Source organism: Alosa alosa, chromosome 11, assembly GCF_017589495.1.
Source record: "Alosa alosa isolate M-15738 ecotype Scorff River chromosome 11, AALO_Geno_1.1, whole genome shotgun sequence".
Lineage (NCBI taxonomy): Eukaryota > Metazoa > Chordata > Actinopteri > Clupeiformes > Clupeidae > Alosa > Alosa alosa.
This window is the reverse complement of record NC_063199.1, coordinates 35,473,294-35,498,597: the sequence shown is the minus strand read 5'-3', so window position 1 is coordinate 35,498,597 and position 25,304 is coordinate 35,473,294. Positions and strand designations below refer to the sequence as shown.

The window sequence follows — 25,304 nt, the reverse complement described above, 5'->3', positions numbered from 1 at the left end:
AACCAGCCATGACCACGACCATAAAACCCCAACGAAACAACAGAGCTTATTCTTTATGGAAATGCTTGGAACTGGTTACACAACAGCCTACAAATCGTGGAGGACCATTATTTAGAGAATCTAAAGAAAGCAGAAAAGGAGATTGCGGACTTACCATTGAATGACTGGAGGGAGGCCTGGAAGGTATCCATAAAATGGAACAGACGCAACCTAAAAAATATAAAGAAATTATATATCATATTATAGCCACAACCTTGCGCCTGACACAACAAACAATCTAGAGAGCCTAAATTACCTGATCAGAAAAACAGGACTCAGCATCCCCCCACTGCCTAGACAGAATTTCAGCACAACCTGGGATAAGATCCATTGGACCCCAGCTACGGGGAGTGCCATGATGGAACATTGGCTTCCCTACGGTGGCCGGGGAGTGTCACAACACAACACAAATACAAAAGCCGACAACACAAATGCAAATCCCCACAACACAAATACAAAACCCCACAACACAACACGATTGCAAAAACCCACAACACAACACGAATACAAAGCCGACAACACAAATACAAAAACCCACAACACAACGGAAGTTATCCCACAACGGAAATTTATGGCAGAGGAAAGGGCTCTGGTTGTGGACTTTAGTTGCCATGGTAACGCGCGCATAGAAGAAGACTGTGGGAAGTTGCACTCGTCTGCTTGGCATGCTGGATTCATCGAGTCTGATTTGTTCTGGTTGCCTGTTCGACAAGTAAGTAAAACACTTTGAAAAAAAAAAAAAGTTTGAACAGTGTGGATAGTTATTTCTATGGATTCTGTCATTTTAGCCTCTATGTCTCTACCCGTGATTTCTATGTATCCTGCCATTTTAGCTGTTATCATTAGCCACGAAAGCATAAGCAATTGTAATTAAATAATATATTTCATCAAGCTGCACTATACAAATAAAGAGAACTGAGGGTACACAATCTACATATATAATATTATTCTGTTTGTAATAGTAATAGCTAGCTGTTATACTAAGTGCTTCATTTGTCTTGCAGAAGAAAATGTACTGTCCATTTTGTGCTAGTGAGGTTACATGTGCATCCACTTTCTGTGGTTTTTGCGGCAAGAATATCAAATTCTTAAACGGGGTCGAAAAGTGTGGCACAAGTGAAGGTAATGTTTCCCTATACATAAGACTTAGCAATGATTGTGTAAAATATGATATAAGTTGATTGTGCTTTTGATTCGCTTGAGTCAGGAAGCACCGAAAAATCATTTCGCCACATTCCAAGAATTTCAGGCAGTGAAAAAAAAGGAGAGGCAATCATTTTTCAAAAAGAAAAAAGAATCATTGAATAAAAAACATGTGAAGGTAACTGCTGGTGTAGACTGTTTTGTGAGTCTAGTCTGTCATATACTGTTGCCCCGTCAATTACCTGATTTAAAGACTACTTCTGTTTTTATGTAGATTTCTGTTGGCATTATGAATATGAAAGATGGAGCGCTGAAACCTGTGAGAGGGATGGTGTTACCACTTATAGTACACCCACTGGTGGAAGCTGAGCAATTGTCTAAAGCTGCCGAACAAAAAAATGAAGGACTTTAACAAAAATTTACAAGATGGTCTGTACTTTCTTCTTTACCCTGATGGCACAAAGATAGTTAACATTCCTGGAACAAAGACACCCTTCACTCTCCAAGCCTACAAAGATGCACTTGGGAAAGCATTCCAAAGGATCACTGTATATATTTGTTCAGCTCAAGATTTCTATTGTAAGTTATTCTGCAATTAATTAAGATCTTAATGATTGCTTAAACTGATGAGTAGGCTATATATTGTAAATTCTTCTTTTGTCTGTACTCCCACAGCTCAGGACATTAGCACAGACTCATCAGATACAGAGGTGACCATAACAAGTGGAAGTGCTGCTAAAATTTGTTCAGCAGATACTGTAGTGAGTAAACATATTTCATGTTCCTGATTAGATGACACAAAGTAATGTGTGGTTCCCTAACCTCATCTGGTAGTCAATTTAGAAACCCAAGTAAACTGTAACTACAATAAACCATTTGCAATTGAATGTTACATTAATAATATGATGTACAATAGCATAACAACGGTGGTGTATTAAGTGTATGAAATAAGCCATGACTTTTGACTCTACCTGCACTCCCCTTCTCTATGGTTTTTAATACAGGCTGAGCTTTCTGACTCAGATGCCCCAGGAACATCAGGAGGTGCAATGGGCACTGCATGCTACAGGTAGTGTACTTTTCTTTCAAAACATATTTTTATTTATTTGGAATTATGTATTTATTGCAGTTATTTTCTCAGCAAATACACAGAATTGTATGCACCCATTGTAATTGAGGATGACGAGGACTCAGACAGTGAAGGAGCCAGTCAAGATTTTGTTAAAGATCCAGAGTAAGAAATTGTTACCCTACATTTTGCTGATTAAACATTATGATATCACGTAGTTGTGGTAAGTTTAGTAACATGCACAAGTCTTGTCCTTTGGTAGGGGGGAACACAAGTCTGTTTCAGAAATAATTGCAAACCTGGCACTCCAGATTGACCACAAGGCCATTAGCAGATTTAACATCTGCCGCTCTGAGATCTGGGATGGAGCTGTGAGAGGGTTCAAAAGAGGAACCTTCTCTGAAGCAAAAGGACCTTCTAGTGAAGTTTTCGGATGATGAAGGGAGGTTTGAAGAAGGACTTGACACAGGCGGTCCAAAAAGAGAATTCCTCTCTCTTCTGATGAAAACCCTGAGTTCAAGACCTATATTTGATGGACCTCCTGAGAGCCGTTACATTGTGTACAATTCAACAGGTACAATTTTGTGTGTAGAATGTCTAAAAACTGAACTTGCAAATGTAGCATTTGTTTATATTAATAACAATACCAATTAATGTGCATTTCCATGAGCAGCAATCAGGGAGGATGAATATAGATTGGCAGGGATGATGATAGCCGTGTCCATAGTCCATGGTGGACCTGCCCCAAATTTTCTCTCCCAGGATCTGGTCAACTACATCTCAGGGCAGCCAACTTTCAAAGGTTCGGTAGGAGACATTACAGATGAAGAAATAGGGAAAGTTTTAAAAGAGGTAGGAGGATCATAAGTTAAAATTGGTTACTTAAAACTATATAAAAAATGATTTGTGAAGGGATTGGTTTACCCTGCTCTAACTTTACATTAGATGTAATTGAATTAACTTTTGTTTTGAAAACTGAAGATGTCATGTTTTTAGATCCAGAATGCATCCTCACTGGAGACCCTACAAGACCTAATTGTAGGGAACAGCACCATGTTGCAGACTGCAGGCTGCTTCAGACACATTAAGTCTGTGAAGGAAAAGGACTCTGTTGTGACGGAGTACCTTAAGTGGTACATAATTGACAGGAATCACAGTGCAATTGAAAGGTAATATAAAATGAACATTTTTATTTTAAAAAATGAAACAACATTTAATTATTGGTTGACAATGAAACTGCATTTTAGATTCAAGGATGGGCTTGGCAGTCTGCAGTTTTTATCAGCCCTCCAGCAGTATCCCACTGTCCTGACCCCAGTCCTCTGTCATTCGGATACAAAGTTATCTGCTGCAGATATTGAAAGTCTTTTCAAACCAGAACTTAGTCTGAAAGGAAGTAACATGAGGGCTCAGCAGAACAAGACAATAAGTTTCTGGGCAGACTACCTGCTAGATTGTGAAGGTTGGTCAGTCTTTTATCTACACAGAAAAAAAGACTCAATGCTGTTGTGGATGCTATTTTACCCAATGTTGTGGAAGCTATAATTCATTCCAGTGATTTTCTCTTGTAGCAAATGAGAGTGCCATAACCTTGGAAGAGATCTTCATGTTTGCCACAGGCCTACCACACATGCCTCCTTCTGGGATGGACCCTCAGCCATGCCTGCAATTCATTTCAAATTCAAAATACCCCATGGCCAACACATGTGCAAACACTTTAAAACTGCCCATCTTAGACAGCTACAACACCTTTAAGGAAAATATGAATTTTGGAATTAAGAATTCTCCAGGCTTCGGGCTGTGTTTGATCGGCCAACATTTTGCCAATACAGTGCCAACACAGTGACAGAGTGTTCTGTAGAAATGCATTAGTTTCTATTTAGTTTCAATTGTTTCTATTTGGGCCAAACCTAAATGATAAAATTAGATTTTATGAATGCTGAATGTTTACACTAAAAATAAATGTAAAACTCAAATAGGTGTTATGCATTATCTTAAAAAATACATTTATTCTCTTAACTCTGTTCATTCATTGTCTTTTTGAGTCTTATGACGATTATTAAAAAGGTTTTATTGTAAAACTTACTTACAGAAATTATGTACTAAAGATGAGCCATGTTCTTCAAGGTGATGTAGTTCTCTACAGCAGATTCCCACCGTAGAGGAGTTGACAAACCACCTTGCCTCTGGAGAATGTGAAAGTTGGCATTTCCTTCATCTGTGCCTAGGGTTAGTGGTGCTGGTATTAAGTCGTAAAGCTGGCTCAGGGTTTGAGCAGATACAGTCAATCCACAGTTCTCTCCATTAAATCTGCCAGAAAATCAAGAAAATACTGGGTAGTACATCAGCATTTGATTTTAATTCTAATTGGATTTATCAAAGGACAAGGGTGCAGTAACAAAGGACAGTGATCTAAAATTCAAGATAAAATGATTTAAATTCATTCACCTGTGAGGTGCATTGTACATAGCCTCAGGTCTGCCACTTGGGCATTGGGACTGGCTTAACAGGGCCGAATAGTGTGACAGTTCCACAATGTCTTGTATTCATCTAAATCTTTTCTCACAACATCCAAGAAGCAGTATCGCAGCAAACTTTTGTGTTCAGGGCTGCCATTAAAGAGATGTCTCTCCCTCATGTCACTAAACAAATTCATCCAAAACTGGCCCCTAATTATGGTACACAAAGGTTGATGTAAAGTCACATAGTCTGACAACACTGCAACAAAGCTTGGCATGAAATTTAAAGGTAATAAAATATAAAATTTGTAATGTGAAACAAAACCTCTGTTTCGAAAAGTTGGACCACCAGCTTTCTATGCGTTGGTTTGATGTTGAAGCCCCATACATGTGGCTTGTAAGCCTGCAAATTCATCTGTATGCTCTGATCTTAAAGTGCAATGAAGTGCTGCCATTAGCCCATTTTCTGTGCCACAGTCTGTTGAAGTTTTAGGAACTAGTCCATGTTGGGCAACACATTCCATGTAATTGGCTTATTACACTAGGATCACTGTTGGACTTCCCACATTTAAGCCACATAATTTTCCTAGAAAAACCATCAATACAGCCACTTATAGCTAATCCAAATGGTTTTAATTTATCATACCCATCAATATGCCAGACTTCATTGGGTCCCATGGAGTGGTATGTTCTTCGTGTAAATCTGCGCATGGTGCGATTGTGTACAGCAGGTGGATCAGTTCTCTCAATAGGTGCATCACATCATCTCTTCTAACTACAAATGAATATTTTTGTCTCAGAGTCTGACACATTGAGCGGTAACCTAAGAGCTGACCTGATCCCTTCAGTTCCTCAGCAATAGCTGCCCATTATGGTGGCTACTGGGGTGTAGTTTCTCCTTTTTGAGAGGCCTGCATTTTTTAATTTCCTTTTTAAAGTGCGGAGACTCAAAGAAATGTTGTGCTTAGTAGCAAGTAAGTCCATGATTACTTTATAGCTATGGCCCTCTGCAAAAAAAATACTTGAATATCAGTTCTTCTGGAGCTTCCGCATCTGAGGAGTAATAGAAGCACTATGTTGCAGTCTAGTAAAACAATCTCTAATGGCTTACACTCCTAGTTATTGCACTTGATTAATTTACTTATGACAGAATGGTAAAGCAAAGTACTATGAACCTCCAGTGCAATATATAGGCCTGATACATACCTTGACATTGAAGACTCTTTAAAAACTCAACATTAGTACCGCAGAAGCCACAATACACAGCAAGGTGCTGAAGCTCATTTGAACAAAACGGACAGTACATTATCTGCAAAACAAATTAAGCACTTGCTTAGTACAATAACTAGTTATTTTTACCATAAAATAAAACACAATACTATTGTAGCCTATGTGTACTTAGTAGGCTTTATTTGTACATTGCAGCTTGATAGCAGTTTTTTACCCTCAGTTTTCTTTATTTGTATAGTACAGCTTGATGAAATAGATTATTTACGAATGAATGATTGCTTTAAGCTTCGTGGCTAATTGTAACAGCTAAAATGGCAGAAATGGCAGGATACATAGAAATACGGTAGAGGCATAGAGGCTAAATGGCAGAATCCATAGAAATAACTATCCACATTGTTCAAACTTTTCTTTTCAAAGTGTTTTACTTACTTGTCGAACAAGTAACCAGAACAAATCAGACTCGGTGAATCCAGCATGCCAAGCAGACGAGTGCAACTTCCCACAGTCTTCTTCTATGCGCGCGTTACCATGGCAACTAAAGTCCACAACCAGAGCCCTTTCCTCTGCCATAAATTTCCGTTGTGGGATAACTTCTGTTGTGTTGTGGGTTTTTGTATTTGCGTTGCCGGCTTTTGTATTCGTGTTGTGTTGTGGGCTTTTGCAATCGTGTTGTGTTGTGAGTTTTTGTATTTGTGTTGTAGGGATTTGTATTTGTGTTGTCGGCTTTGTATTCGTGTTGTGTTGTGGGTTTTTGCAATCGTGTTGTGTTGTGGGGTTTTGTATTTGTGTTGTCGGCTTTTGTATTTGTGTTGTGTTGTGACACTCCCCGGCCACCGTACTTCCCCGATTAAACGGCAGTGATGACAAACCAACTCTGATACTAATCGCAAGGCCGACACAGGGCCCATTAAAAGAAAGAACAGTAATCAACCTATCAGAAATGCACCGCCTAACCTCAGCCCAAACACAAGTGCTCCGAAGGGGGCTATCCTTTATCCCCACATCTACAATAGCGAAAACCAAAAAAGTTGATATCATGGCCAGCGTAACGACCTATCATCGAAAACTGAAACTAGCCGCCTTCTTTGGGCCTTCGGAAAAGGAAGATGGACTACCCTTTATGCCCAAATCAGACTGGGAACCCCCTTGGGATAAAATACTGAACCAAATCCAAGACCTCATAAAGCAGCACCTAGATTCACTTAGAGAATTCACGATACCTGCAGAAACTTATACCCCTAACCTAACCCAAGCCGAAACAGAGGCCCTAAAACAACTCTCGCATAACTGAAACCTGATTATAAAACCGGCGGATAAAGGCAGTTCAGTGGTGATAATAGACAGAACCCAGGAGGCACTACGTCAATTGGACGATGGAAATTTCTACCGCCCCCTGGAAGCGCCTATCTTCACGGATTCGATCCCAATTATCAACTTTATCATCGACAATCTGCGAAAAAGAGGTTTCATCAACAGAAAACAGGCCATATATCTCAAAGGGGAAACCACACCGAGACAAAGACATTTATACCTACTTACCGACATTTTTACCCATCGTCTTCGACTATGGCAGCGAAAGCTACAGGATCGCGGAGTTCATAGACTACTTCCTAAACCCGATCTCCATGACACACCAGAGTTATCTATAGGACACGAACGACTTCATTTCCAGGGTCAAAAAGATCAGATTGAAGGATGATGCCTTTCTGTTTTCCATCAACAGTCTGTACACCAATATGGAAACCAATCTCAGTCTCCAAGCGGTCAAAAACAGCTTTGAAAAACACCCTCAAGCAGACAGGCCCGACTGCGCCCTGCTAAAACTTCTCACTCTGAGCCTAGAAAAGAACGACTTTGATTTTAACGGGAAAGCTTACCTGCAGATCAAGGGCACGGTGATGGGCAAGAAATTTGCCCCTGCCTACGCGAACATTTATATGGCGGAATGGGAGGAGACGATCCTCCCTCAATGTACGAAAAAACCAGACTGCTACTACAGATACTTGGACAACATTTGGGGCCCTTGGTCCTACTCCCAGGAGGATTTCCTGAAATTCATTAACAAACTAAATGGCCATCACAAGTCAATTAAGGTGAAATACTGTCTAGATCAAGTGAAAATAGACTTCTGTGACACCACAACATATAAAGGACCTGACTTCCCAAGCACAAAAGCACTCGACATCAAGGTGTTTTTCAAAGAAACAGATACCCACGCCCTCCTACACAGAACACAGAAGTAGCTTCCACCCCACGCACATGTTCCGCGGCATCATCAAATCACAACTACTTAGACATTGGTGTCCTGCCATTCCGACATGAGGTCATTAACAGTGGCGTAGGATTTTTCAACGGAGTGGACTTTTACGAAGTAGGCCTAGGGTGGGCCTTTTTTTTTTTTTATTCCAATATGGGCAGGCCTACAGTAATCATCCCAACTTTAAACAACAACGATTTCATCACAGCTAAGATGATTCATGACGAAAAACAATAAAAGGCTACATTGATAAATAACAGGGGCAACAGGATTGGATTCTATAATAGCCTATGCACAAGAACTTCAACCGAAAGGTTAGTCGCGTCTCAAGGAGTCCAAGAGTGCGCCTCACACAAACCAGCTCCGTTGAACAGTGTATTTTTCGTGTTTAAGAGCTAAAAAAGTTGATTAGAGTCACATTTGAAATGTCGGGTAGCCTAAATTATAGCCTATAGCGCGTGTATCTCAGGAAGAGAAGAGATTTTGGAGAGAGAGAGAGGATTTAACCTAGGTGATGATTATTTGTGTCTGGTGGTAATTAGACTTGAGTATGGATACCTACAAATTGTTTTGAATAAAAAAAGATAAGACAACAAATGAAATGTGACCCTGCAAGGCGAAACCAGTGGTTTTGGTAAAATTTACAAAATTAACCCTCTAGGCGCCACAGTCAACTTTAGTCGACAAGATGCGGTACTGAATAAAACGGCCGATTTAGTCAAATAGGGTGTCATATTTTGTTCGACTTCCACTCCACTAGATGGCAGACATGTCATACGTCATCCCTGAGTCGAAAAAAGTCATGCTTTAAACAAAACTTTCGCGCTTACAGCTGCAGTGAATCAGTCGCGTGCAATATCGGAGCTAGTGTGCGTGTGGAGCTACTTTATCAGAGCGATATTGTCAACGTCAGCTTTAGTATTTGCATTAGATTATCGTCTAATGGCATCAAAAAAAAGTTTACCTGAAATGAAGTGTTGGGTCTTCTATTCAAGGGACCCTGATTCTGAAGGGGAATATCTGCCTTCAGAAAATGACGGTGATTCGTTTAGTGAGGCTTCAGATCGTCCCTGCCTTGCAATGATGCAGCTGGACAAAGTGAGAGTTTACTCCATAGTTTAGTTTACACCAAGCACAAACGTGGAATCGTTTGCCCAATGTCACTGGTGGGAATAATGTTTCATACGGGTTCGAGTGTTCATCGGGAAGTTAGCAGGGTGTTAGTGGTGTGGCTTAACGAGGCTGGAGGTAGCCTAATGTCCATGTAGCGCTTAGCTTCTGTCTTCTGACCGTGTGCTTCTCCAATCAGCGGCGACAGTAACGTGGTGGAGCCTTTGTCTAATGCCACTGGGTATGTTAGACGAGGTCGAAGTGCTCATAGGACAGTTATGGGGGCGTGGGAGGCAGTGTGGGGAGTCGCAATGAGAATGACAGTAGGCCTAGTCCGAGAAGGCGCAAATTCTCTCCAATCTATGGCCAGGCAGATCTGGCCATGCTGCTCGCATGGTGGAGGTGGTGACACGCTCTCTTCTTCTCACACACACACACACACACACACACACATTAGGTCATGCATAGTCTATCACAAGATGATGGGAATGCCGGCCCTGTATGGATAGGGATAGGGAGTCATTATCTCTACAGCAAAAGGCCTGCTACATAAAAAAAAGTCAGCCATTTATTAGTAATGATTTACACTGTTGATTTGCTATCTATTTCCCTGATCATTTAGGACATACACTATGTGTTCCTTTTTGTGTGTTCATGTCCTTGTGATGTGTGTATCTTTGTCAGCTAAGAAAAAAACAAAAAAACATCAACAAAAACAACAAAATACTAACATTGTCTCTTGTCTCGTCATCTCACTCCTGATCTGTGCCTTGCTGTGGCAAATGAGCTTTTGAACTAAACAGGTCTTGTCTACTTGTGTTTGTGTGTCATCTGAATAATATATATGTGCCCCATACATGGAATCAGAGTGCCTACTGTATGTAGTAAATGGAAAATCTCTACAGCAAAAGGCGCCTACCGCTACATGCATTTGGTTTGTTTCTGCCATTTATTATGACCGCCGCGCAGCGGGGTTTTTTTTTTCGCTGTGGAAGTGAAGTGTTTTTTTTGTTTTTTTTCCGCATGTCCAAATTTCTGTCAATTTCCGTCAAGGATTCCCGGGACACTGAAAGACCGGGGTACCGGGGTTCGTTTTGATCTGTAGCCCCCCCCCCGCTGGACTGGACCCCCCGTAAGGAGGGTAGGGCAGACAGTTTTCTGTGAATATCTCGAGAACCGTAGGGCCTAGGATGACCAATTTTTTCCATATGTTTGCATGTTATGGTCATGTTAACCCATTCCATGTGCACACATGTGCATAAACAAATACACGCACACACATACATTCACAGTAATCATACGTATGACACATACTCACACAGTAGACATATGTACGCATGCATGCACATGCACAAACACACATACGCAGCCAAACACACAAGCACGCAGGCACGCACACACACACACACACACACACACCCACACACATAAACATAAACGTGTGCACGCACACATGCACACAATTCAAGAATTTCTCAGAATTATGAACAGGCAAGATGGGGGTGGGGTTGTATAAAATCAATTTTACATGTGAAATCTATGAACTAATCATGTTTTGGTACTTTTTGATACCAGTGAGAATTGAGTGTGGATAATGCAATTTAGTGAGACAGTTAGAATCATATAGGCCTTTCAGCGTGATTTATTTTTGTGGAAAAAATGTGCTGGACTGGGCGGCGGTCATATTTTGTACCGCTCTGCGGTACATCTAGTTAGCAATGATTTACATAGTTTATTTACTACTTAGTATTTACCTGAGCATTCAGTATTGTGCAATACAGCATACAGAAGGTGAGGGACATTTTGGGGGGAAAGAAGTGGTGCATTTTATCATTCAAACATGCGACTTTTCATGAAAATTCTATAATCCAAGATGGCCGCCACCATATGACGTCATAATATGCAAATTAGATATAAACATTTAATCCCTACATAAACTTTGGGTCATCCTTAATATTTCTCTAATTTACAGAAAGTCTCTATCTCTTATCACTTTAAAGATATAGCCTTTTGAAATGAAGTTTCGAAAAAAAAAAAACTCTGGCAGTGACAGTGACATCGACCCAGCTGCACTGAGCTCGATTAAAGGGTTTTTTCAAACCTTTATTGAGCAAGGTACGTATTTCAATGAACATGCCACCGTTTTATGAAATTAGCTTATTTGCCGTGTGCCCTGGTGTTGTAAGAAAATGCAAAGCATTTTCTTCTCTTTGTGTGCATTACTTAGTTTGTCACTGTTAGCCTAGCTTAGCACAAAGATCACCATTGCATTTATGCGGCCCCTAGTGGTCATATGAGTGTAATGTAATGGTCCAATCCAGTAATTTATGAGGTGTTTTTGTTTGTTTGTTTTTTTATGGGTATAGCATCACCAGACCTTCTGCGGCAGCTGCAGTTCTAGACGGGTTGGGAAATGCCTGCTGTAAGCCTTACTCTGGAGGTGGCGCCTTCTTGTGGACGTGCACTTGTTATGAGCGCTTGCGCATGCCCGATCATCATAAAATGTTTGTGTCCTTGCAGGCTGATCTAATGACATGTCTTATCCCGGCCATTTGAGGATTTAAGTATGCACGTGTGTTTCAGGCATAGCACAAGCACTAATCTCTGACTGAAAGTGCACAGGACTTGTGCATTTGAGAGCGCTCTCTCTAGGCTGTAGACGGTAATATTTCATGTAGGGTTCATGTCAGTTAATATAAATTAACATTTAAAAACATGTTCAATTATATAATTTTTTTCATATATAAGTCGCACCTGACTATAAGTCGCAGGACCAGCCAAACTATGAAAAAAAGTGCGACTTATAGTCCGGAAAATACGGTAACTCCGTTTCATGAATAACACACGGCAGCATTTCCCAACAGTGTCGTTGTGCTCCATATAATAGATATCTCGCTCTCACTCTCTCTCTCTCCCTCTGTAATTTCTAGTAATATCAGAAGACCCTATTTCTATGTAGTTAAAATCTTGATCCCATGTTTGACTGAAGCCAGTGGAGATTGTGAAGGCCTGTGGTGATGTGGTTGTAACGGATGCCAGCTAGCTTAGCCGTGCTTGTGGAACGTTGGTAAACCTCACTCCCTGACTCCTCAAGAGTGCTGCTGGCATGCGAGCCAGTAGCCTGGGCTATTGGCTCAATTGTTAGCTTCGCTCCGGCCTCGATGCGAGGTGCTGCTGTTCGCGGGTTCGAGTCCGGGCGTGTGCAGGGCTGAATCGTGCAGGTTCAACACAACGCAGGTTACATGGTTGTGGTGGTAGGTGGAGGTGAACAGAAGGGCATCTGAGTTTTCAAGTCAAGTCAATGCTTTATTGCCGCTACGATGGAACAGCCTGGAATTTGATTAATTTGATCAGGTGTTGGGCTCAGGACAGACGACAGAACAGACAGTACAACATACAAAACCCTAAAGGATATATGTACATACATAACCCATACAGGATATATGTACATGTAGAGTGGGTCCCAGTTAAGAATTGACACTTCATTCACCATCAAGGTGATTCACGCAGCTGGGTGAAATGTAAGTACAACTGCAGCCGCTTGGGGGCAGCATAGTCCGCTGTGGCGTTCCACGGTCGAACCGGAAGGAGCATTCGACAGCAAGGGCTGTGATTGGCCAAGTCAAGTCAGTGCGTTTCTCTGTGTTTTTAGCAGCCCCTGCAACATGCTAGTCCACGGTAGCCTATAAGCTTTACATAATGTTAAACATAGTTTTGGATTCAGTGGCAAGATGTCTTGATTGTACAGTGCCTGTCTCTCAGTAATGTTTTAAAATGAGAGCTTCTTCAGCTGGCAGTACTACTTTGTCGGCAGTCATAAGAAGTTCACTTGCTAACAGAACATAAATATGCTGCCCAGAAACCTCATGAATAGTTCTGATTTGTTTTACTACACTAACGAGGTTGAAATATAGCCTTTGCCTACAGCATCTCCTTAATGCGCGTATTTCCAGAACAGGTCTGCAACTTTCAGGCAGTTCTGAGTTCGAATCTAGGCAGGAGCAGAGCCATATAAAGGCCAAGGCCTATTGTTATCATTTTTTTGCAAGGTGTTGCTCCTGGCAATACTTGTTTATAAGGCGTTTGGTGATTAGTTGATAGCTGTTTTGGGACCGTTAAGCGTTCTTTATAATGGCTATCTACGGGGAGTAAAAGCGACTGTTTAAGCTGTTACAACTGTAGGCTACAATGATTGCAACACAAAAATATCGCATGTTAGTTTAGTTAGTTTTGTGATGTTTTGCACTTTTGCCTCATGTGTTTTTTCAGGTTTTTGGCAAGATTGACCTTAGTTAGACTCTGCATTATTGTTATTCTTACTCTGTTATTTCTCATTATGGAAAATAAAGTAAATTTTCAACACACGTCTGTTATTAGTTCAATAACAAGTGTTCCTTGTTAAAACATGTGACTAGTGAAACTCAAATGATTTTAGAAATATTTAAAAAAAAAAAAAAAGTGTTAGAGAAGGAGGCCGGTGCAGCTCAGATGTCTTCTTAATTTTTTTCTTTATTCTTTAGTTTTGCAGAACATTATTAAACTTTGAATAACGTTTTAGATGTTCGTTAGTCAAAAACATCGACACATCGAAGCGTTAGTCAAAGTTTAATAATGTTCTGCACCTTTTACTAAAGAATAAAGAAAATTAAGAAGACATCTGAGCTCGTCTCTCCTTCTCTAAAAATATCTGTCCTGGCCTGGTTGCAACCGGATTGTCGCCAAATGACAGAAGCGCGGGAGAACCCTCCTTTGTCTACCAAAAAAGTGTTATTTTGTGCCCGCGCTCCCCACTGCTTGTGAAAGAAGGGGTGGGGGGGGGGCTTAACGTGAAAAAGCTTAATGTCCCAAAACGGCAACAAGTCATAATGGTAGGCTACAGGAAGTGGGGGGAATGTATGGGATGACCAGAGCCGTCTTCACTGTGCTATTCAGAAAGCATCTTCTATTGTCTTTCCAGGCACACACAGCTCTAGTGTTAATTTTGTCACCTATTTTTAATTTAGTCTTAGTCTTAGTCTTGTGACGAAATGTCCTTTTTAGTCTTTGTCATATTTAGTCATTCAAATATCATTTTTTGTTAGTCAAGTTTTAGTTGACTAAAAGTCTCGTCATTTTAGTCTAGTTTTAGTCAAAAGAAAACTAAAAGTATCTTAGTCTTAGTCAGTTTTAGTCAACACATTTTAGTCTTTTTTTTTATAACAAATTATTTCTGATTACCATTTGAGTCAAATAGTGTTTCACACATCTCAATTTTCCAACAATATTGTGTGTCCACAGGGCTACTCGTCTGTTATAATTACTCATTCTGATTTTTTGTCAGTCAGTATGTTTACATGCACAGGTAAGTCGAGCTACAGTTATAGCTCGGCTGGGATTTGACCATAGACAGTAAAAGATTTGACTGGACCACTGTCATATTTGTAGACCAGTGTTTCTCAAAGTGTGGTCCGGGGATCACTGGTGGTCCGCAAGGTATCCCAAGTAGTCCGCGAGCAGACGTGGTAAAATATAATATAGAGGAGTTGTTTGCAATATTGAATTAACTTGTACGTAAAAACAGTTCTGCAACTAAGATATGCCAGTTTAAATCATACAGTATGAATCCACACAATAAGCAAAGTACAAAGACAATAAGCAAGGTGGTTCAGTAGGCCTATTGTGTAGACTAATTATAGGCTACTGTTGAAGTAGGTCTAATCTTTTTTTTTTTTTAGATAGGGTTAGTTAAGTGGTCCTGAAACTGAAAAGGTTTGAGAAACACTGTCATAGGCCAAAGTATTAATGTTTTACTCCGCCTCGCTAGATGGCGATATGCGCCCAAACACAACACATTCCCCAAACAGAGACTCCATCTTAGCCATAGCTAACTTGCTAGCGAACTTTCCATATTAGCTTACTTGCTAGCAAACTTTGCATCATCAGTCTAACTAGTTAAATAGTTAACATTACACAATGAACATTTTCGTATGGACATTCTGGGGGATGTTAATTTGTATGAGAGAAGCTTCAACTTCTGGGTATGTAGCATTGTGGCATAAAGCTTAGGTAGTTAGCTTGCTAACTCTGGCAGAAATCTCCAGTGTTCTTGTTCCATGTAGTTTCGTGTTGCAGCAACAGCACATAGACTAGCCTACAGGAAAGCTGCGTATGAACTCATTCGGAATATTTTGAAAACGTAACAGCTAGATATTCTGTTTTCTCATTTTGTAGACGAAAATGAAGAGAGATTTTATCTTAGTTTTTATTTCATGCAAAACATTTTAGTCTCGTCTTTTTTCGTCAACAATAATGCATCTTAAGATAGTCTTAGTCAGTGTTTTAGGACATTACTGCCGTCTCATCATCGTTTCATCTTAGTCATGAAAAAAAAGGTTGTTGACGAACATATTTCCTCTCGTCTCGTCTGACGAAATTAACACTACACAGCTCGTTACCATATAGCCTATCGAGTGCCTTAACAGGCTCTGCTCTTGGGTTTGGCCTCACAGCGAACTCAACCCTCTTGTTGCTTGCAGTTTGCAGATGCAGATTACATTATTTATTTCTGATTAATTGCGTCTTTTGCAACATCTGCTTGTTAGGCTGGGCTACTGTCAATGTCCTGTACAGGTAAATGTTCAACAATTGCTGGTGTAGGCCTACAGGCTATAATCAATTAGGGACTGTTCATTATTTATTTAAGGGGCTACCGGAGGAGTTTTGGGAGCGTTAGTCAAAAAAGACGTGACCCTCCCTCGCCAGCAAGAATTGCCAGGGTTCGCATGACCCTCCCCAGTCCCAACAATTTATTGATGCCTTCTGTAGGCTACTGGGTCAATTTGGGAGCTTGCATGCTACGACTCCTTCCTTGAAATGCCTTGAAAAGGCTGTCGTTTGCACAATTTCACAAAGAATCACCGGGACCGAAACAAACCTGTCAACTTTTCCCGGGTTTATCGCGTATTTTAACTTTTTCTTCGCTGTCTTAGGAGGAGCTGCAGGGCCGTCGCAAGGGGGTGCGAGGCCCTGTGCGAACTTGACAGATGCATGAACTTGCGTGCATGAAATCATGCGATAGCTTACTTATAGCCAAGGCTACTGTCGGTACATTTTAGTAGCCTAGTCTAATAAGCTACACCAGCTTGTCTTTAAGAGGGGAAATTGTATAGCCTATCCCATTAGCTGAGTCACATATTTGGGCATATGTGTGTTTATCATAGGCTACATCACGAAACCAAATAGTGTAACAAAGGTGAACACTTTAACAGGGGAAATTAATTGGGCATGAATCATTGTGCTGAACGGTATTTGTCAATGAGCAGAAACACACACGACATTCAGACTGTTGATACGATGTGCACTATGGAAACTGGTCTGTAGGCTAACATTGGACAAATAAATGACACTGACTCGCCATATCCTGACTCTGAAATAACATTGTCTTGCTTTGCTGCAAACTCAGCAATGAAATCATAGGCTAGTTTGCAGGTAGCATAACGTCTTTTTCAATTCATAGAAGGGAGAGCCCAGTCTCTCCTGTGACATTGAGGTGCTCAAATAGTTTTTAATAGACTGTTCAACTTCGAAAAGCTTCACCCGATGCCAGTCACTGATCGCAATTTCAAATTTCGGGAAGCTTCGTTCAATCTTTTTAAGTTTTAAGTGCAGTAGGCCCCTATCTGGCCCCTTTGGAATTATATCTCGAGCCTATTATAAGGTCCAGTGCATTATGTCCTGGGATTCGGACGTGCTCAAAAAGAAAAGAAAACACTTTTTTTATAGATGGTTATGAGAAGCAATATGAGTCTGAACTCCGTGTCATTCAGACTCAACCCTCTTGTTGATATTTTTCGTTGTCGTTTGAACGTCGGCAAGCAGGCATGTTGCGTTTGCAATTTAAGTGAAATTTCTACAGTAGGCCTACAACATGCAACATGCTTGTTAGGCTGGGCTACTGTCAATGCACTTGTACAGGTAAATGTTCAACAATTGCTGGTGTACAGGCTATAATCAATTAGCTAAATCATTTGTCCAGCTGTTTAAAAAAATGTTCGTGCTACAGTTCTTACACACACATCCCCTCTCACTTTCTCTCTCTCCATCCCTGCGCACGGGGCTTTCTTAAAGGAGCTGCACCATTTTACAACAATTGCATCTACATTTTCATATTAGAATGTTTTGTCTGTTTAAGTGTAAGCTTAAACTACGGTGATCAATTTAAGTTCCCGTGCCCCCGCTGAAAGTCTCATGTGCTTATCATTACACTATCAAATCTATAAGTAACCATGACAAATAGGGTATAAGATATATAAACTCACGCTATTTTATTATCATATATGTTTGGTAATGGCTCACTGCGTCATGGAAGCAGTTAAGTCAAGTCGCGTCAAAAACAGTAGTGGCAGAACTCCCAAGTGACACCTTGTGGTTGTTTGTGTCAACTGCAGTTTGTGCCATTTCTGCTGAGAAAATAGGGTGCGTGATTCATGAAGGAACCCGTCCAAACTTAACTGGGACCCACTGTATGTATCTCCAATTCTAGGGAGTTTTTCCTCACCCCTGTTACCCATGGGCCTTCTTTCTTTCTTTCTTTTCTTTTCTTCCTCTTCTCCTTCTCCTTCTCTGATTGCCTACATTCTGTAAAGCGCCATGATACATGTGTAATGTTTTGGCGCTCTATAAGCACAATAAATTGAAATTGAAAAAACGTTTCTGTAATTAGTAGGACATACTTGTTAGTTTGGTGTCATCAAACATAGAGGCATAGAATTAAGTTGTGGAATGAGCGTTTATTCAATGCATGCGTGTGCACATTGAAAGCTAAGCTTCAACCTATTGGAAGGCTATTTAATTAGGAAACGACATTTAATAGAACGACGTGGATTTATGAAACTTCCATAAAAAACAGAGCACAGACTATATAAAACACTGTCTAGCATTAAGTATTAAAGTCAGCCAAAAGCTATTAATTAGTCTTAGTTAAAGATAGTTAAAGATCTCCAGATCAGTGATTTACACATGATCTGATCCGCCATTTACCATTCACAAAAGCTGGTGTGTTTCCTGAATCCTTACATTCAGGCATTCAAATGAAATGTAATTAAATAGCATATAAATATGCTATCAGTGTATGATGCTTGCATGAGGGAAACATCCCAAAACAACGGCACCCATATAATTGTTGTTGTTTTGAGTATTTCTCAAAAGTAAGTATTTCTCATGCAAGCATCATGCAACAATGCAAGAACAATGAAACTATTGTAATTGTATTTTACAATAGGGGTGGGAGGAGGGGGTGGGTTCATGTAGGTGGGCCCTATGACCCCAAAGTATGCCTTGACTGGGCCTCAGGTCAAAGAATTTTTGAGAAAGGCTGATGTAGACGACAAAGCAGCAAGGAGGCGTCGTATGATCATTTAAACGAGTTTTATGACAAGGTCGGTGAGGATGGGAAAAATCGTACATTTCTGTGCAAACTTTGCCTGCACATCAGTCACATCCACAGCAAACCTGAAACGGCACATTGAACTGAAGCACCTGGCTAGCCTTTCGAGGTATGTGCAAGCCAATAAAAAATCTAAAGACTGTCAAGACAGATCTTCAACCCAAATTAACTGCATTCTATATGGAAAAATAAAGCTCGCAGCAACAAAAAAAAAGTGGAAAGTGTGAACTTAGTTAAAAATTTTGAATTATGAACTATGAACTGAACTATTTTTTTGTGAACTGAACTTTGAACTGGTTCACGTAGAAAGTGAACTTTCCCAACACTGGCTGCTATATATATTTCTGACAGCTGCAAATGTTATTGCCTTAGGTTGTATGGTGCTCAATGCCCATTGAAGCTAGTTGAGCATGTGCCCACCCAAACATAAATGCTCTTTTAACTAGATGTACCACATAGCGGTACAAAATATGACCGCCGCTCAGTCCTGTACATCCGTTCCGCGAAAATAAATCACACAATTTGTCTCCATCTTTTACTCCATCCCCACTCTTGAAACTTTTTTGTGTATGCTTGTTTGGCATGCCTGAGTGTGTGTGTCGCGGCTGCACAGAAAGTAGCCTACTGGTGCTGAAAAGGTGAATAGATTGTAGAATAGCCAAAGAAGATGTAGCATTGTTATAAAACCTTTAAAATCTCTAAACAATCACAAGTAGGGCAGTTCATCACAGTTCATCCATTGCAACTGGATTGATGAAAGGTCACTTACACCTGTAGGCTACATTGTATTTGGGAAAAGCAAAAGGTATCAGCATAATGTTATTTATTTATTTATTTATAAACAAAAACATCTGTCAGTTCCATGCCGTTTTCAACAGCTATCAAAAACAAAGGTCATTTTTGGATGGATGGATTTTTTGTGAATGTTTCTTCTTCTACATAAGATTTTAGTCATCTTTAGTTCATGTAATACTTTATTGTCAATGCACAAATTAAGTAACAGTAGTCTGAAACGTTATTGTTAATGCACAAATTAAGTAACAGTAGTCTGAAACGAAATGCTGTTTTACATCTAACCAGTGGTGCAAATAACTGACATGTCCAAATGGGCCTTGATGAAATGCGTCGCTAGACTGTGCATACACATTTTAATGGGCCAAAGTGGAAGAGTGAAGAGCTGTTGTCCGTTGTTGTTAGTGCAAATATAGGCTGATTCATGTTCCCTTGAATTGTGTAACTGAGGTCCATGGCTTGTCTGGCTTTCACCAGACCAAGCTCAATCTTTTAAGAAATCAAAAAATAAATAGCGGGCATATCAGGCTGGGTTCACCCATAGTCCATAGGCGCCCGATATTGTTTAATTTTCCAATTGAGATATCCACGCTCTGGTTATTCTAAATGCAAAAATGCATCAGGGAGTTATGACAAAACTGTAACTAACAAACTAGATCCTAATAGAAAGCCGTTAGCTTCCCTAAGCTACAGGTAGGCTTATAAGGTAGGCCTATTTACAACATAAATTGTCAATAGGCTATGCTGGCGACACAAATAAAATCTCTTTTGGAAACCAATGGCTTACGCCTTACAGTATCAAGCGGACTTAAACTGCCATATTGTGCGAAAAGTTCCACTTCTAAATGGGACCCACTACACAGTAGCTTAAGGTGTGTGGCTAAAGCAGCCATAATGAAATGAAGGTGTAATTGTTTGGATACTTCACACACACGTGCTTTTTAATCTCACAGACTACAACTACCAAGCTGGAATCAAAGCACATCGATTCCCCTCTCACACCCTGCACGCACTTAAAACAAATAAACAGGCGTCTCAGTCTCACGCATGTATAGGCAAAACTGTATCAGACCGATTGTAACGTTGGTAAATCTTCCATTGCACAGAATGATTTTTGTAGCACTTGCAACAAATGACAGTCGAAAGATACAATTACAGTGCTGCTATCAATTTGCTTGGTATAACCGCATTTATAGTTTTCTACAAATGCAATCAAATTCGCCTCCATCACTCAACCAACGCTAACGGTAACATTATTGTACCTAGGTCCTTATTGATATTATAATATTAACGTACCTGCAGTAAAAACCAAGCATGTCCGATAAACATTCTCAGATTTATTTCGGCTTCAAGAAGAAATGGGAATTACATTTCATGTGAACATCATCCTATCCTTATTAGACGTTCTCTGCTGTAAACTACAGTCCTTGTAGGAAGCGCCCATTGTTTTTCCAACCCACTTTTAACTTCCAACAAAATTACGTCTCACTGCAACGATGCGCCATCTAGTGGACAAACGACTACTTATCGCCAATTCTGAAAATGCAGCCATGATGATGAATATTTGGCTTTCTTTTAATCCTACTGAATTTGTAATTATGTATCGGCCGTTCTAATACCAATAGTATGTGCGTACCTGTGTGTGTGTGCATGTGTATATGTGTGCACCGCCATCTACAGGCCAATGAGTGTACAGTCACTAAATGTACACATAACCTAAATTTTTTTAGACCCCCCCATGGATGAAATTCTACAAAACTTGGCATACCCCCAGAGAATGCCAGGTCAATCATACACATACAATTTGGTGCAGTTCTGAACATCTTAACTGAAGATAGGGGCGATTAAAGCAGAATGATATTGCATTTTCATTTTTTACCGGGGGGGTCCAAATCACAAATGAGTGATTATGGGCTAGGTTGATGTGGGCCCTTGAGACCAACATACCATAAAAATGTCTTGATCCTCGGTGCCACGGTTCAGGTAGTTATTTAGGAAAAACTGCATTTTTTGGGTTTCGGGGGGCCCAGCGCGGTGGGTGAGTGGCCCCCGGGGACCAAACAAAATTTTTCCGCGAAAGTCTAGTGGGGCTACATAGCCACCAAATGTCATGTGCCCCGGTGGTTCAGTGTCCCGGGCATCGTTGACCAAAAATTCAGGAAGTAGATGACGGGGAAAAAAAAAAACTTTGACAATCCCTATATATAATATATATATAATAAATATAGCCGCAAGTGGCAATGGCGGGCCCGAGCACCTGCGGGCCGCAACCCGTGACATTTCGGAATCCAACAAAGCCCCGACGTGTTCCGTTTGTGAAATTTACATATTTGATGCATGTGCTATTTGTTTTTGTATTTTATTTTCTGGCACATTTATTTGCTTGGCCAGGTGGGGGCGCAATGCAAGGCAGGCCCATTGGGTGTCATCATAATCATAATATTAACCTGAGAAATTTCAGACCATTCATTTTGAGCAAAGAACATTTCTGATACACTTTTTGGTTGGCCAGATGGTGGCACTATGTTAGGCATGGAAATGACATATGTGAATATCATCAAAATAATGATATTTAATTAAAATGTTGTACACATTCCTTCTCTTGCCAATTGGTGGCGCTATGCAAGGCATGTTAAAAAGACATATTAATCATCATCATGATATATAATTTTGTGTAAAATTTCAGATTAATCAGTCAAAGCATTGAACATTTTTGGCACATTTCCTGATTGGCCAGATGGTGGCGCTATGCTAGGCATGTGAATTCCACACGTGAATGTCATCACAATCATCATATCCAATATTTTGTAAAGTTTCAGATCAATCCATCAAAGCCTTGAACATTTTTGGAACATTCCCTGCTTGGCCAGATGGTGCCACTATGCTAGGCATGTGAATTACACATGTGAATATCATCACAATATTTTGTAAAGTTTCAGATCAATCAATAAAGACATTGGACATTGCCCATTTCTGGCACATTTTCCTGCTTGGCCAGGTGGTGGCGCTATGCCAGGCAGGCCCATTGGGTGTCTGGATATCATCATAATATCTATTAACCTGAGAAGTTTCAGACCATTCGTTCAAAGCATAGAACATTTCTGGCACATTTCCTGCTTGGCCAGATGGTGGCGCTATGCTAGGCATGTGAATGCACTGTGACTTTATGACACATTTCCTGTTTATGTGGTTTGATATTAAAACCATAACATATTTCAACATATCAAAAATTCCTTCACAATTTAACACCAGCAACATCTTGGCATAATGTTCGCCAAATTTCACATGAATCTGACAAACCGTCTAGGAGCACGGCCTCGCGCACCGTCGGTGCTCGGGCCCTAATAACACTTGGTTAGATTTCATTTTTTGCAGTGCAGCATTAGCTGGTTTCTAGCTGTTTTTTTTCAACAGGGGTGCCTTTCAAACCGACCTTACGTAGGTTTCTTACTTCTTAAATAACAGCTTCATCCGATGTTGATGGTAAACTGAGATTAAAGGCAGAATGGTCTGTAATTGCCACTGTGTTCCCAAAACACCTTGGTGTTCCTGTACTATAGTGCAGGAACGTGGCCCTTTTTGTCACTTTTGGACACCCCCCTTCAGCATCATTTAGCAAACATAAATATAGGTTTTTACACTGTGTTGCTTTCTGCTCTGCACAAGTTCAGCCGATGCAAAGCTTCACTTTCTGTTGAAAGTTTTGAGCGAAACACAAGAAGAGTTGACCCAATGTGCTCACATTAAGTCTCATGTCGACAGGCTTAAAATAAAGCTGAGTGGGTGTTGCAGGCAAGTGAGTTATAAGGCGAAGTGACTCCACCACGCTCTGATAAGCACTGCTCTGCACTCAGGCTGTTGTTCCCAGTCAAGTCATACAAGTGAGACCTCAGACTTGCTGACATCACAGACCCCTAGAAGCATTGCTTGGAAGTAAGCCAAGATTTCCAGGAACTGCTTCTGTGCGCCTGAGGAAGTGTGTGTGTGTATGTGTGTGTGTGTGTGGGGGGGGGGGGGAGGGTATTACAAATATCTGCCTGTTAGTGTCAGCTCCTATTAAGTCATATATCACAATAATGGACAAGGGTATTTGGAGTGGAATTGCTATTCATAGTTCATCGTGTGCTGATCATGTATTTGGAGTGGAATTGCTATTCATAGTTCATCGCGTGCTGATCATGCATTGCCAAAATGGGACATCAGCAGATCTGCCACTGATACTGATTGGGCTTCCTTGTGTAGAAATGCATGCTGGGATTACTCAACTGGAAGTAACTCACTTGATCAAAACTGGACTCAACATAATTTTAACAGATAATGTTTGACATGGATGAGATACTCCCAATCTGTTGACTACAGATACCATCATGCATCTGTAATGGTATTGCTCTTACACTTACAGATCGAACAACAAGAAATTCAAACAAACTCCATTACAAGATGCAAAACTGAGAGATATAAAAAAGCAGCAATTCCATTCAGCAATCACATTGTGCAGACTTCCACACATGTGCATGACAACGGATTGTAGATTTCTTTTGTTTGAAATATTGTAGTCTATGTTTAAGTACACTATACCATTCAAAAGTTTGGAGTCACTTAGAAATGTCCCTGTTTTCATCATTAATGTTATACATTAGAAATTGCTGATCTTTAATGCAAGTATACAGATACACATGGTCAGTAAGCATTCATCCAGTGTTCCAAAGGCACATTGTGTTTACTAATCTGATATAATTGTAAAAGGCTAACTGAGAAAACATTGGAGATCCCCTTTGCAATGATGTAATCTGAAATCTACTGTCTAGTGTGGGGGATAATCCCGGCCAGATTATAAATAACTCCCTACATTTTCTTAACATATTTTATGCAAATAAAACCATGCACTTACAGTAATAGCCTACCGTTAACATGAATAGGCCTACACAAGATAGATAGATAGATACTTTATTGATCCCCAAGGGGAAATTCAAGAATGAGGAGGAACAAAGGCAAACTACACATCACATCACAAGAAAGATCAACACAATGGGGCTCAATAAATGTGAATTGCTTTCACTTCAACTTCAGTTATTTTACGATAATGGATAGTAGCCTAGGCCTATGGCTAACCTCTTGTTAGCTGGTTTGTTTGATTGACCTTGTCTAGCATAACATTCTCCATTGACATTATGCAGGATTAGAATTACTGAGAGTACAGTAATCAGACAGTGATTTTTGTTTTACTAATTTAGCTCAATGCAGTAACATGTAGCACTTCAATTCTACCTCAAATCTGCTGACTGCAGAAGTTCACTATGCAGACAGAAGCAGCAGCACAGGTATCATAGCTTTGAACACCATGCAGACAGAAGCAGCAGCACAGGTATCGTAGCTTTGAACACTGAAGCAGCAGCACATGTATCGTAGCTTTGAACACCATGCAGACAGAAGCAGCAGCACAGGTATCGTAGCTTTGAACACTAAAGCAGCAGCACATTTATCGTAGCTTTGAACCCTATGCAGACTGAAGCAGCAGCACATGTATCGTAGCTTTGAACACTAAAGCAGCAGCACATGTATCGTAGCTTTGAACACTATGCAGACTGAAGCAGCAGCACATGTATCGTGGCTTTGAACACTGAAGCAGCAGCACAGGTATCGTAGCTTTGAACACTGGAAACAGCAGCACGTGTATCGTAGCTTTGGAACACTATGCAGACTGAAGCGGCAGCACGTGTATCGTGGCTTTGAACACTATGCAGACAGAAGCAGCAGCACATGTATCGTGGCTTTGAACAC

At 40.5% G+C, this 25,304-nt stretch overlaps 1 protein-coding gene across 1 annotated transcript; it reads left to right on the top strand.

Moving 5' to 3' along the window:
* Positions 1–574: 574 nt before the first annotated feature.
* On the top strand, positions 575–4,097 carry LOC125302866 (G2/M phase-specific E3 ubiquitin-protein ligase-like). The gene is given in 12 exon segments (XM_048256183.1): positions 575–751; positions 1,044–1,161; positions 1,457–1,761; positions 1,858–1,943; positions 2,187–2,251; positions 2,324–2,416; positions 2,514–2,658; positions 2,660–2,825; positions 2,925–3,103; positions 3,248–3,420; positions 3,499–3,713; positions 3,823–4,097. Coding segments are annotated over 10 exon segments (1,578 nt in total). The 5' UTR covers positions 575–751; positions 1,044–1,161; positions 1,457–1,580.
* The last annotated feature ends 21,207 nt before the right edge of the window (positions 4,098–25,304 follow it).